This window comes from Solea senegalensis, linkage group LG6 (assembly GCF_019176455.1).
Source record: "Solea senegalensis isolate Sse05_10M linkage group LG6, IFAPA_SoseM_1, whole genome shotgun sequence".
NCBI classification, from domain to species: domain Eukaryota; kingdom Metazoa; phylum Chordata; class Actinopteri; order Pleuronectiformes; family Soleidae; genus Solea; species Solea senegalensis.
In genome coordinates, this window is record NC_058026.1 from 6,602,013 (window position 1) to 6,617,157 (window position 15,145).

At 41.6% G+C, this 15,145-nt stretch overlaps 1 protein-coding gene across 1 annotated transcript in view; it reads right to left on the minus strand.

Moving 5' to 3' along the window:
- LOC122770945 (voltage-dependent T-type calcium channel subunit alpha-1I-like) overlaps nucleotides 1–15,145 on the minus strand; it is a 171,945-nt gene that overhangs the window by 75,377 nt on the left and 81,423 nt on the right. Inside the window, exons 8-9 of the mRNA XM_044028180.1 lie at nucleotides 9,393–9,726; nucleotides 8,909–9,309 (exon numbers count right to left, since the gene is read on the minus strand). Coding sequence (XP_043884115.1) covers nucleotides 8,909–9,309; nucleotides 9,393–9,726 — 735 coding nt within the window. The remainder of the gene's footprint in view (nucleotides 1–8,908; nucleotides 9,310–9,392; nucleotides 9,727–15,145) is intronic.

Here is a 15,145-nt window from a genome sequence, read left to right on the forward strand (position 1 = left end):
CTCAGTGGAGCTTGGATCGATCCACTCTATATCCATTAGAAAAAAATAAGACTGTGATGTTGTTTTGCTGTGAAAATGGAGGACAGAAGAAAGCTACACCATCCCCCTGAGTGCAGAATAATAACACCAAAGTATCCGAAAAGCTGTCTCTGGTGTGTGAAGTGGGGGTAACATCCAAATATATGATTGATTTTTTGCCTTCATACACATGTACACTTAATGCACACAAATGTACATTCAATGACAGCGAGATAATCCTATTTAACTGTATTTCTGGTATGAAATGAAGAAAGGCCAGAGCTAAATTCTTATTTTCACCCTGCCTATCTATTGGGCTCTTCCTCCTTTTGATTCCACATTGCTTTGTCTCGCGTTGACAGCCATTTCACTTACTATTTATTGAAAAAGACAAAAGCTATTATACAGACACATGGATGCATTTAGTGCAGCAAAGAAAAACAAAACCCCAACATATTGTTATGAGTAGTATTGGCAATAATTAAAATAGCTGGCATGTTATTGAAATGCGTTATTGTGTGCTTTGCTGGTCTCCATCCCCTTTTGTTTGCTCCTTTCTTATTCAGACATTACCAATTTTGCCATCATTATGGGCGCAGTGGATGTTCCTATCTCCACCTGAAATAAACTGGTTTGTAAATCTATGGTGAATGAAGTATCCAAACAGTCAAGTCACACCAGAAGGAAAAAAAAGTGGCACTGTAACTAACTCATTCAACTCAGGTGTGTTAACTCCTCAACGGACACCAGAGAATACATGGAAAAAAAAGACATCACAATATAGTGATTCTGCAATAAGGAACGTATAAAAAGACACATAATGCTATGTAACAATAACTGAACAATACAAAATGTCCACAAAGAAGCAAAATGATAGTGAGTTACACTGCTGGAAAGATTTATCCAAATTCTAATTTTGATTTTTTTTTAGGCATCAGTATATCAATAATCATTTCTGGCTAGATCAGGGGTCTCAAACTCAACAGACCTTGGGTCCTTAGAGTGCCCATTGGCCAGAAAGGAGCCAGACAAGTGAGGAAAGGTGTTTCGATAAGGAGCAATGTGTATATTTCACAATTTCAACAATTTGAATCCATAAATAAGATTAAATGTTAGACTTTGCTTTGAGTCTAACTGTGGTGTAAGTGCTACATGATGAATGGAGTCATTGCAGGCTTACATTTGTATTTGCTTTTACACCAAACTTCACCTTTATCTGAGTTGTAGAACCAGGAAAGGTATTTTCTTCTCAAACAGATCAGCTGGGTCAAAGCCTGTGTCTCTCTGTGCTTATTCCGTGCAATAGCTGCTCTGTAATCTGCTGCAGGTCAAACAGTCGCAGCAGCATGAGCAACAGTGTGTTTAAAAAAAAACGCTGGCATTTTGACCCAGCAAGGATTTAAGAAAGCAGTTACTGCATGTAGCACTGTGTCATTTCCTTTATCACCTGCTGTGAGTTAAGTTTGTGGGTCATGTCTGTGAGTTCCTCCTGTTCACCTTGCTGGCAGCCGTGCCCACACATGCTGCGTTTAAAAGGCATAGCGTTGTTGGCAGCCAGGCTTCATTATAATTTGATATTAAGTGGTTGGTCATATGAAATCAATATGAAATATGAAATATGAAATGAAATCTCTTCAGTCCCTAATAAATTGTATGAATGACATTAAATCCTGTTACATTTCTTGAATCTAAATGAAAATGAGACAGAAATTGTAGTTTTTGGAATTAGTGTCCACACTCTTGGCCTTCTAGCTTATTTTTGTTAAAAACGGTTTAGTACATCTCTTGACAAAAGTAAAACCCTATATATTCATGTTTTTATTATGTCAAGACTGAATTACTGTGATTCTCTATATGTGGGTATAAAACAGTTTGTCGTCGTCGATGTTATTGCTCGTTTTAACGGTTTTAAATGGGCTTGGCCCCAACTTATTTATATGATTTGGTACATCCCCAAACTCCTGCCAGAGTAACGAGATCCACAAGCCAGAGGGATGGCATAAATAAAATAAAACACTCTCACTCACTCATTGTCTACCGTGTTTTAGAGCAAGAAGTGGGGCACGCCCTGCACAGGATTTACATACAGAGACAAACAACCACTTTTATTCCTAGCCCATGTGGTTAAAGAAAACATTCAAGCACAAACATAGTGGGAGTAGAAACACGGGGAACAGGAGCAGGGAAACAACAAAACAGCAGGACATAACTGAACAAAATGAACTGACAAAAACACTGGGGGAGGACAGAGGCTAAATACGCCGCGAAGGCCGGGATAACAGGTGAATCAGATTAAGGCAAGGGCAGGAAACTAGAAAATAGAAAAACAAACACAAATAACTAAAATCCCAACGTTATAGAAAAAAAGAAAGATGAACAAAAAGTCTAAGGAGAATATTGTGGCCTATACAGGAACAATGATTATATGAATTATCCATGTTAAATAAAAAGACAATAATTCTATTTTGTCCCACCCCCCTAAGATTCATTCTCATGTTCTCCATGTGACCAATCTCTTTTTTTTTCTTCCAGCTGTGTGAGATTTCATGAGTTATTCTCACTCTTTAGTCTTTGGGATTCTGTCTGGCTTTGCTCAGTCAAAGGAGGAACACACACACACACACACCAGGTTCTAAATTTGGCACAATCATGATTGCACAGTGCATCACTATTCCGCACAGCCTCGGTGGAACCTCTACAATGACGCTTCTGACATTTCGCCGCTCCCAGAATGAACAAGTGAGCACTGTGTGTTTTGCACTTCTATATTTGTGTGTGTGTGTGTTGTCGTGCTGCTAACGCGTCTATACGTGTGTGTTTGTCAGTACTAATGAGTGTTTAGCAGTGTGAAAACACAGGCTAATGATGCGTGTCCACCAGTGCCGGTATAACGATGTGACGGCTGACCGCTGTTTGCAGACCAGCTGAACAGCACTGGCAGCCCCCGGAGATCCATTACTGCCGTCTCATTACTGCAGACCTGGGAACAGATCTAAAGGCTGCTTTCTGGTTGGCTGATGTATGGAATAAGATAACAAGAGTGGGGATTGATGGTGCACTGAGGACTCAAAGCTTAGTCAGGAAAGTGAACAGTATGTATGTCTAAGAAGAACGTAACCAGAAAGTTTAAAAAACTACTAGCTAATGATAAATAATATTAGCCCAGAAAAACGCAGATATGACTCACATTAAAACATGCATTTCAAATTCCTTTTGCTGCAGTATTTAACATTTAATGCCTTCATGAACATAAATGATTTAAAACAGGGGTTTCAAACTCGCGGCCCGTGGGACATTTGCGGCCGCCTAATCAATTTCATGCGGCCCGCCACTTAAAATCAAGTTACGTGTTATTGATGTATTTCCATACGAAAACACTTTTATTTTGAAACTTTGTGAAATATTATCACAAGTACTTTTTAATTTTAAGATCACATCACCAACCTCGATGGAAAATACTTAAAGGCGACATAGACCGGAAGCTCCAATTAACGCTGCGTTTGTGTGTGTATCTGCGTCATTACCTCATTTATGAAACCCTAAAGTTTCAGAAAAATCAGTTTTAGGGTCAGAAAATAGGGTTTTATTGTTTTCCTGGGCTCTGCAAAGCGGAATGGCACTTCCGTTTGCTGCTGATGTCATCAGTAAACCTCACCACTCCTCTCACCACCGTAGCTCCTCCTGGTGCGGGCACTAATCCGGGCACATCCGGTTGCGCACATTCAACCGCAGAAGAAGAAGAAGCTGCTGAGATGCAGAGCATCCACCATGCCAGAGGGGGAGTTGCATATCTGAGAGCTGACGCGCTAATTATGTCACTTCCAGGTACCTGGCCAATCACAGAACAGCGGGAAAGCTCTCGTTGGCTGGCCAATCACAACAAAGTCCACGTTCTGGGGGTGTGGTTTTGGTCAGAAACAGCACGGCTGACGAGATCGTCAATGAGGAGATATTTTGATCGGCTCGTTTTCAGCGACTACGAGGTTTTTGACCATGAAAGCAATATGTAAGTAGACCTCCATAACTAACATATATGTGCCATACAAGCATTCGATGTCACCTTTAACCCTTTTTCAATTGAGTAAGGGGCCGGCCCTTACTGACCAGACCAAACGCCAAGTCATTTGAGTTCGAGAGCCCTGATTTAAAAGTATTGATATGCTGTGTCCTTTTGAAAACAGGCAGAACTTTGAGACCTGACTAAGGGAGTGCTTTTGTATGTACAGCAGCAGAGCAGGGAAGTGCGGGGATAGGAGGCGCTCATTCGGTCAAAAGGCTGAACAACTGGTTTGTGTTTTTTAACAATAGAAGAAATCACTTCTCGATGTGAAGGAACATTCTAATCTTTGGCCATCTCTCTCTGACTAAATACTGATACATTCATATTGTAAATTGAAGTGTAACGTTAGTCACACTTGTTGCTCCTAAACTCTTTAGGCTCCATACAAGGTTGTCTCCACAGAAATCAGAACTTTGATCAGCAGCTGTACACTTGCGTGGGCAGGAGTCACGGATGACGCTCGTTTCTGATCAATATCAAGTCCTGTGTGAAAGTCACGCTCAACCGGCAAGACGTCTCACTCTGACTTAAAAATAACTCTCGCAACTTCGCCTGATGGCTGTAATAGTCACTTGTGCCAATGTGAACCAAAGACAGGAGTATTGTGACAGCTTCAAACCATCATAAAACTAAGCTCTGTAAGTGTGGGGAAAAAGCTGTAATAACAGGCTACACTTTGACAAAACGCAACTGATACATCCCGACCCCTGCCGTCTGCTCTCTTGTCAAAGTTCTACCCATAAAAACCCGAAAAGTAACAATTGTCTGTCGTGGAACTGTGAAGTTTGGCTACACTTTCTTTCTTTTGTGAATCACTTCATGACTTCTAGTGCCCCTGCTTTCAGTGCCGTTCACCTCTCGTGCAGTGAGAGCAAAGGCAGGGTGTCCACATGTGTGACAGACCAGCGCACCAGCCAATCATTCCATACTGTCTGACTAAGGAGACCACACTTTATTTATTCATGGCTATCAGGACATGGAGAGAATTTCAGCAAATACGATAAAAATGTTTCAGAAACAAATTGCAGACCCAATCTTTAACTGCAAGTGATGGTGTCTGGATCAGCACCTCCCAGCTGCTACACACTCAATACCTCCACCTATATAGTGTTGTGTGTTGCACTCAGCAGAGTTTGTGTGTCTCCATCGAACCAATTGCGATCTTTCAGCCCTTCACACACGAGCACAGCTCCATCTTGGTTCACAGAAAAACATAAATCCGCTCAGAACCTGAAAAGCTGGTTCCCAGAGGCTTTTTAACTGTTACATCTTCAGTGGTTGTGTCTCTATAGATTAGAGGAAGAGAGAACAACAAATGGAGAATGAGAGTGAAGAATATGCAGTTGTCTCTGGAGTGGTGGTGATTACGGCGTTCCCTCTGATTTACAGGAGAAACTGTGCAGCAGCAGCTTTTGCTGTGGTGCTTGCCAGTGTGAAAGTGCTATGAGCAAATCGGAAAAGGGTCATAATATAAAAGTATAACGACCCTAAATAACCTTTTTTTTAATTCTAAAGAAAACTAATGTACATTTATATCCTTCTCTGAATTCAAGTATCTGTGCATTACACAACTTCTTATTCATGCTGCACATAACCAGCTTATTAAAGCTGTTCCTCCCTGGACATTGACTCATCAGTAATCAAACATATCTCGGAGGTTTTAGATACATAGCAGAGTTAGATGCAGTGTCTCAGTATCAGTTTCCATTCGTTGTCTGTAGCTTTATTTACTGCTCTCCAAAACCAAATTTTGATTCATATTTTTTGAATAATCTGACCTAGTTCTTGCTTGTGAATAACAAATAAGGTGTATTTCTGTTGGCTAGGTGATTCTAATTTGAATATACGGTGCAATATCATCCTTCCAAAATCAAACCTGTTTCAACACCAGCCTGGTCATCTCCTTTTGCGTTAATTCGTAATATTTTGGCGTGTAAAGACAACCATTTAGCGGGGCCGTTAGATCGCTATATCCACCCGTGTCCGATCTCCAAAGTACCTGTCACGTTGCTGCATTATTAATTGCCAAAAAAAGGCTGTTTAACTGTCGGAAAAGGTCTTCTCACTCGAGCAATTCATCTTCATCAATGAGAGACACTGTATATACCAGCTTTACAATTTCAGGAAGGCAAACAATCACAATCTAAGGTCGCTTTTGCCTCGAAACTGAGGCCTTTTCTTCTCTTTACAACATAAATTTTAATGTTTACATTACAAAACAAGCTGCTTTCAGTTAAACACTTTATCAGCAGATGTAAAACAATCATGATGTATATTTTTAAAAGCCGAATAAAAGCACACGTTTGTATTATTTGCGCCCTTGAATAATAAAAAAGTAATTTGCAAACTTTTATTGATGATAGTGTTAGCGTTCCCTATTCTCAAACTACATTTTGCATAGAAGAATTCTGCAGTACCGATGCGGTTGCTACCAAAGACTCATTAATACACAGACTTTCTAACAATAATTACGTGCAGCCATTTTCCAGCCCAGTGAATTTTTAATCCTGTAATGAAAGCGAGTGTGTGTGAGAATGTGTCGTGGAGGCATCGAAAAACACCACAACCATCACAACCAGAATGTGGTGATAGATGCCAGGTAAGATGTGGAAAAGTCAACTATTTGGTTCAAAGAGATCAGCAAGCACTCATTTAGATCTCCAAAGCTTGGCTGTCAATATACCGATGCACATTTGAGCATATGGATGACGATGTGACGGCATACGAGGTACAAATATGTATATAATATTTTGTCAATTTGATTAAAAAAAAGTGCAACAATTAAACCAAAAGATTTGCCTTGCTTTCTGAATAATTCTGTTTGCTTTATTTAGTCATAATGCTTTAACTATTCCATGTTCGGCACTTTTGAAATGTGCTATACAAATAAATTGCCCTAATCTTACAGTACGTCAGCTTAAAGTATAAATAAACAAAACCGAAAATCGAGTTGGCATTTCCCACAATTCCTGTAAAGCCGCAACAGGACAGGTGGAAACACCTCTCAGCAGGACGATGACGACGACCGATTAATCCTCTTATACCGATGATCAAACACAGGGAGGCATGACTCCAGTTTGCTCAACAGCGCAGACATCACTGCTCACTATTTCCCTCCCCATTAAAGGAGCAACACCTTTCTCTGTCTTTCTATTTTTAGCCACCCCTGAGATGAGAGACGACCCACCACTGCGGCGGTGGCAGGCGTGAGTGGGCGATGGTAAAAGCGAAAGTGAGAAATATTGATAGAAAGACAAAGAGTGCACAAAGCAGAGCGACACGAAGAGAGAGGAAATGGAGGGGGGGAAGTTAAAAAGACACGCAGAGTTCGGTTGTTATTGCTTGGAGGTCTTGGGGATATTGTGTTCTGGTGGCCCTAACCTCCACCCTGTACCCGCAGTACAGACATGTCTATACATGGTCAGGTAATCACTTTATACCTGTACAGACGCTGTACACCTATTCTTAAAATGACATTGTTAGCTTGTAAAAACACACTAATTGAATGACAATTACTGAACGTAAGCACACACATACACATTTAACTAAATAACGTGTATGTCTTTTTTCCAAAAGTTGCAAAAGCCCCACACCAAGAAATGAAAATGAGCTTTAATCAGATTCACATTATTCATTTCCACTCCAGTGTAAGCGATATTATCGGATGTCTGGAGAAAAGCGGCTTAAAACTGAACATTTAACCTCCAAAAGCCAACAACTGTAAAAGTTTGTAAGATACAAACATTTGGGACATGTTTCCTTTGGATGAGTGTAGATTTCCTTGCGGTTTAAGGGCTTGGAGAAGTCTAATTTGAGAATTCAAGTGAGAATGCAATCCACACTGCTGTTATCATCTGGCCTAATTTGTTTTATTTGTGTGAGAGTTGATATGATTTTTGAGTCGGAAACGCAAGAAAGAAAGTAGGTTATTGGAAACCCAAGGTCGCTGTACAGTTGTAGACTTTTGCTTTCTAAACCTGTTGAATCAAGTCTGCAGAGGGATTGGAGTTTCTACAAAGACCAACCACTCAAACCTTAAAAAAAGCCATTTCTTTGTGTAGCTGCTGCACTACCAATTTATGCCGACAGGTGGTGGGTGTGTTATTTTTGTTGCTATAAAGGTGGGAACTTTGTGTCACTGGGTAGGTGTTGCCGGACGGAAGAGCGCACAGTTTTTTAACCGCTAAAACGATATGCTTTTGGCACGGTGGTCTCCGTCACTTACTGTCATTTACTGCTGTTTATTGGACTTGATCTTGCGCCTAAAATGTGAGAAAATAAAGGTCGCATATTAAGCAAAGCAAGCGTGTGGACTGGATTCCATTGGACGTACAAGAAAGCGTATCAAGCGCGTTAATAAGTTTAGCCTGTCCTGCAGCCCCTCAGTGGCTTTAAGCTGGGGCTTAGCCACTACAAAAACAGTTTTGAGTTCAAAATATACAGCTTCAATGTGCATTAGACTGTGAATCCATTCATAATGGATCCACAGTCTAATGCACATTGAAGCTGTTTGTCCCATCAGAAAAATAATAATTTAAAGTTGATTTGCTGTGAAAACTGAGGACACAGTTCTCCTGAGCAACCGTTTACTGTGCCAAACCAGAAAAGTGCCATGTGGAAGTATTTCAGGTTCCACTTCACTTAGATTTGCTGTTAGCTTCACCCAAATGTGATTGTGGAGGAGGCATAAAAACACCAACAGTTCAACCTTGCATGATTACGACGAGTAAGAATAATAATATATATTGGAGGTGAGGGTTGGAGGGTAAGAAGTGGAAAAAAATGTTCTCTATTATAAGACCGTTTTAAAATAAAAGTTTCTGTTCATACCTGCTCATGGTGTTCGATGCCCATACTGATGGTGTTGATAAGGATGGCAATCATGATGCCTCGGTTAAAGTACTTGCTCTCCACAATGCTCCACAGCTTCATCCTAACGTCGTACCACAGCTCATCGCATCGCTTCTTGGGACGACAGCATCCACTGCTCCCAGCGCCGTCTTGGCTCTTTGTGCACTCGTTCTTGTCGTTTGCCCCCTCCCTGTCGGTTTCCTCCACCGCCGCCTCCTCCGATTCTCCACCGGCTGCACTGCGTAGTGGTCCGACGCCGTCGGCGACCGATAAGGCTGCAGCACATCGATGGCAACCATCGGATGCCGAAGTGGCAGTGAGGGCCATGGGTTGTCCAGATGAGGCGTGGTCAGGTCTGTTGTGGTGAGGGCAGGGTGGACCTGAAATGATGCAAATAGTCCACATCAAGAAGTTTGTATAGAAACTCTAGAAATTATTTTTGAACAATATTCACGTTACATACCGTGCCTCAACATCGCTCTCCTCTCACGTCCTCCCCGTCCATTGGCCTTCCTCTCCCTCCTTCCTCCGCCTCCTCTACCGACTCCCCGGAAGCCCCGCGGTTTCCCTCGCAAGGTGTTGAAAAAGGTGATGGTCTGTCTCTTGGCCTTGCGGAGAAGGTGGCAGACCAGCTGGAAAACGGCTTCGTAGCAGTCTCCTGGTTCACTGGCGAGGGTCGAGGAGGATGAGAACTGCGCTCGCTGCTCCTGCATCAGCTGATGCTCTCGCTGCTTGGTCTCTGAGAATTGGGTGGCGATGACGACCAGGCACAGGTTGATCATGAAGAAGGAGCCGACCTTGGACGACGAGAGGCACAAAGACGGAAGAGTTCACAGGCTCATTTTGCTTCTTTATCATCTGACTTCTGCTGCAGTTAAAAAGCACCTGTGTGTTTCTGTTTTGAGGAGGTGCTATAAGGACAAAGACTGTGATTTGAACATAAAGCAATCACAACCAATGGTGCGAAACACTGTTGGACCATAACGTGATCGTTTAGGCTTTGCACCAATGTAGCTATAGCTATATCGTGGTAGTCCACCCAACTGGACAATCCCAAATATTGTTGCAACCAGTGCGAACTGATAAACAATTTAACGTCCTTCGCTTTGAGGGTATATCATTTTGTACGACGGTGTTTGAGCCAATATGAATGCATTCAGGGAGACGAGCAGCGACAGTATGTGTACTGCTGCCAAAATGCAATTTCCAAGTTTGAACTTTTCTGTACTTAGAATAAAGTTTGAATGTTTTTATCTTCTATGAATACTGTGTTTTGCTTGCAAACGTTGACCGGCAACAACTGCCGTGGGCCGTTTTTACTGGCATCTCCTTTATGTAACGGCAGCCAAGACTCATGGGTATTATGGAATTACCAAACTAAATAAGAAACAGAAAAATGTGATTTCTTAAGAATGGAAGTTGTTCAAACATTTTTTATTTGGGTAGGATATTAAAACCCGCTAATCTATAGTACGTAATGTATTAAAATAATAAATTAATTGTTTTATTGTGTCAATAATGCAATAGTGTGACATAAATATCCCAATATCTCCATGGAAAGAAGGAAACTAAGTATAAAGTATAAGGCAAGGATGTGACATGTGACTCAATGTGGCTGTGCTCTTTATTTCTTAACAAATCTCACTCATTATACCCCTTTTTCATTCAGAACACTTTGATACTTCACCGCAGCTAATTTAAATGTTTACATGGTCTTTTCTGAAATCCAAATATACCCTTGTGTAGCTACTCATGATAACATAAAAACCTTGTATTTGGAAAAGATTAAGAGCAACATGGGCAAATGAAACCTGGCCTTGAGACCAGTTGTCCTTGATTAATAACAAAATAGCTGTTAGGAAAAAAAAAAAAAAAGGCTATCTTGTTAGACTTTAGTATATAAAAGCAACACTGGGAACAGAAAAGTCAGAAGAGGTAACAAGAGTAGCCCTTTCTCTCATTCATATGTCTCCCGGGATTTTGTCTGAATGTCTGTTGCAGCAATTGTTTAATCTTTTCCGAGCAATTATTTCTTCAGAAGTGTGTCAGAAAACGGAGAGGTACGCCCGTGTTGCAGCTGCGCCTGTTTGATGTCCTCACTTAATGTTTTTTTGGCTTGGAAACAGATATAAGAAAGAGAGGGTGGAAGTGAAGGGAGGAAAATAAAGGCAAGGTCACACAGAGGAGCAATGCTGGTGTGTGAAAAAAAGGCGAGAGAGTGAAAAGGCAGAAGTCTAACGCTCTCTAGGCTGCGATCAATAGTGATTGTGAAGCCTGATAACCCCCTGCTGCTCTCCATGTGAACCTTGGTGACAGAGACTATGGAAGAGCTGGATCAAATGTGTGCGCAAGTGAAATAACAGTGTGTGTGTGTGTGTGTGTGTGTGTGAGAGGGTGCTCTCCATTGATCCAGACCAGAGATCTTGGGTCAGACAGGCTGGTTTGGTGGATTCACCGAGTAACAGAAAAGCGATGAGACCCAGCACCCATTCAGCACCCTCACTGTTTCCATCAAATATTTATACTCACACTCGGCGAGAGCCACTGAAACACAATTAGATAAGAGAGAGTGTGTGAGAGTATGTCTGTGTAGTGAGACTAAAGCCAATATGAACGTGTGGTAAAGGACGTTGGAGGCAAAGGAAGAGAAGAAGAAGAAGCTCCCAGGTTTTAAACATTAATATGAATCCTCAATACCACATATCTAATATTCAGTATTATTATTTTTTTAACAAGGACTCAGTGGCTAAGGAGGTAGAGTGACGTCGCCAGACTGCCGGCCACTGATTGGTCCGACACAAGAATCAAGCCGACCAATGCCGAACTGTAGACCAGTTAAAAAGTCTTTGTAGTATCTGATTCAGCTAAATTGTCTAGACTGTGTTAAAGATGTGCATTTAGAAGTGAACAGGAACTTCCTTATGAGAGAGTTGACTTTGCATTACCTACAATCTGGGTACAACAGAAGTCTGTATGCCAGACCTGAAAACAATGCTCGTAAAAGAAGCGCAAATGCTTCCTGTGTTGACTGAATGGCACCAATGTCAAAACCTGACATTGGTGTACGATCGTGAGAATGTATAGAATGAGCCAACACAACTTGTTTCCCAGGAAAAGAGGGGGAAACCGTCAAATGTGAGGTTTTAGATAAGGATGTTAGAGAAACCCTTAAAAGTAGGTACCTGCTCCTGCGCAGGCAGAATTGTTCGGAGATTCAGCAAGAACATTCTCCCGAGCTGCTGCAGCGCTCGGTCTGATGCTTGACTTAACCAAATAAAATCCCTTTTGTTGTTGTACGAGTCTTGTGTCAGAGGGGTTCTTTCTACATCATCAACTCATCACCTATCATTCATAAGAAGAAGGAAGCCTGACAAAAACGACATCTTTACAATCCTAAAAATGTGGGTTAATCTTTCTGCGACACTCAGACACTTCAGACATCTGTGTTAACTATCCGTCCTCTCTTGTATCAACAGTTCAGGCTGGTGCACGGGGTAATGATGTGCCGATATTTTCTCGGCACACTTTGGGATCCAAATGAGCCTCATTCAAACGCTGCAGGCCACAGAGGTGTCGTCGCCGACGATATCCTTTCCTTCGTGAGTGTGCTGTCTTCCGATGGCTCCTTCCAAGCAGCATCGCACACCGTGTCACAGAGCACAAATGACCTCGAACATTGTTATCCTGCTGAAATAAGCCATCAGAAGACGGTACACTCGCTGTCTTCTGATGGCTTCTTCCAGCAGGACGACACACCATGAGCACACAGAGCACAAATGATCTCAAAATTGTTTCCTAAATATGACAATGAGATCATGTCCTCCGAAGTACTCCCCCATTTAGAGAATCTAATGTGACATTGCAGGATCTGTGGTGATCACATGGCAACCCACTGTGATGTCACCCACTGGTTTGTGTGCTGTTGTTTTGAAGTTACCAGGTTGGTATTTTGGCAATGTTGGGTTTTGAAACCAGATGAAGTCACAGTTGGAGTCGCGAAGGTGAAAGGTGACTAATGTGGAAGTGGAAACTAATTTTACAAAATGGACATCGCACTGTATACGTCAGGGCAAAGGGACAGGGGGCTCAAACCACCTTCTGTCTCTATGTTGAATCTTATAATTCCACAGGACTGAGCTATTTCCCCACTGAGCTCCTTTGTCTAAACTGCTCCACATGATGATAATCACTGTTCAGCACTGTACAGCTTTAACGCTCTCCATCTTATTCACACTTTTTTTTTTTCATCCGTCTCTCCATCTGTCACTCGTCCTCTGTTTTCATCTCGCCTCCGTCTCCGTCTTTCTCGAAACACTCCCTCGTCATCCCACGCTACAAATTCAATTTCACACACTTAATCTGCATGAATGTTACATGAGTGACACTGTCAAAGCATCTTAATACAACCTGGTCCCCACCCTGTCTCTCTCTCTCTCTGTATTGCCGTGTGTGTCTCTTAGTTGCTGTCTCACTCTTTTTCATCTCTCCACAAGTAGGTAGATGATAGAGGGAGTACTTTATTAATCCAAAAGGGAAATTGCAAGCGGTGCCGCAGCCACTTCCCACTTTATATGCATCACTAACACAACAAGGCAGGTAAATCAAAGGCTAAGTAGACATAGTGATATTATGCATACATAGAAAAACATGTGACCTGATCTTAGTGTGATCTGCCTTTGAAGAGTCAGGATGGATGTTAATACCAGGTCTGAATGGGATTATAAGAGGGGGTGTTGCATATCTACATGATTATGCAGCATTCTAACACAACTGTGGCAAAGTCACAAGAAACTGCTGACTGACTGACTGTGAAGGAAGCATGTGAACATTATTCCTTAAATCACTACCCTTCTCTATGTATTTTGTATGAGAGCAGCCTGGAAATGTGGTGTTATAAAGCTGACAATAGTCTGACTGCCAGGTCTTGGTGCCATGGGGGAAAACAAAAAAAAAATCTGACTTCAAATCATGATGAAGTGCAGCACATTTTAAATACATTATTGAGAGGAGACTTTCTTACTCAGAGGAGAGATATAAGTGACATTTTTTTTAACTCTAGTAGTTAAATTGACTTTGATATTGACGATGAAGGATGGATCAAGTTGTTCCATTCATGTTTTAAATGATCAAAGTCTTTACACATACCTGGTATGGCACAAGCCAAGTACAAAAGTTACTGAGGAAATATAATTTCACTGCTTTGCTTTCTAAGACCTTGGTGCAGTAATCCTTATGGACCATCAGGTAACAATTCAGCAGAAGACACAGCAGTGCTTTAAAGGACTCTGTCACCTGACACGGTTTCTTGCCAGGAGCAAAGCAGGAGTGGTGATGCTTTGCATCCCGAGAGCTTCTGAGCACAATCCTCAAAGTGGTGCTACTGCCCACAGTCACTCACTTTTTGCAAAGACTGGGGAGGCTGTTGCTCGCTGGTTAGCATGCTAGCTTCAGTGGAAGCAAAGAAGGATAGAAAAAGAAGCCAAATTTAGGCACTGGCGTTATTTTCCACTCCTCGTTTGGAGGGAAACTTCCTCAAAATCCCAACTAGCACTATAGACACGTCCGTATCATCAGACATGAGACCTTACTCAGTGGTGGAAAACCCTGGATTGAAGCATTTACTGGTTATTTTCACATTCCTATTGTTAATAAATGATTTAAATTTGACAATACGGCCTGTGTGTGGTACATTGCAAACAAATGATGGACATTATATGAGCCATGACACCATGATGACAATTAAAATTGGAATTAAAAATCAGTTCTCACGACATAAAACCAATGAACCTAGACTAAATTATTTGATTTGGAGAATCGTGACGCCCCTAAACTGCTCACATTCCCGATTTAGCATTAGGAACACTAGAGTTTTATTCACAGCTTGTTAGGAATCCTGACATTTGGGATTACAAGTCTTGGCCCTGAGGTCTCATTAGATCATGTAAACATTCCACATGCGACAACGGCGGTGCAGTAGTGTGTTTTTTTCTCCCCTCCTCAGATCAATTAATCATATTGTGTTCAATAGTATTGATAAAGGAATTGAAAGATTGCTCAATAACGCCAACATAATCCTGCTGCCTCTTGTTACAATCATTATCCAGCACTAACACTTGGAGTCCAGATCATTTTCTGTTTCAATTATCGATCCCATTGTACTGGATGTGTTATCGGTGTCCCTAATTCTGTAGCCATGTTTGTAATATCATGTTGCAA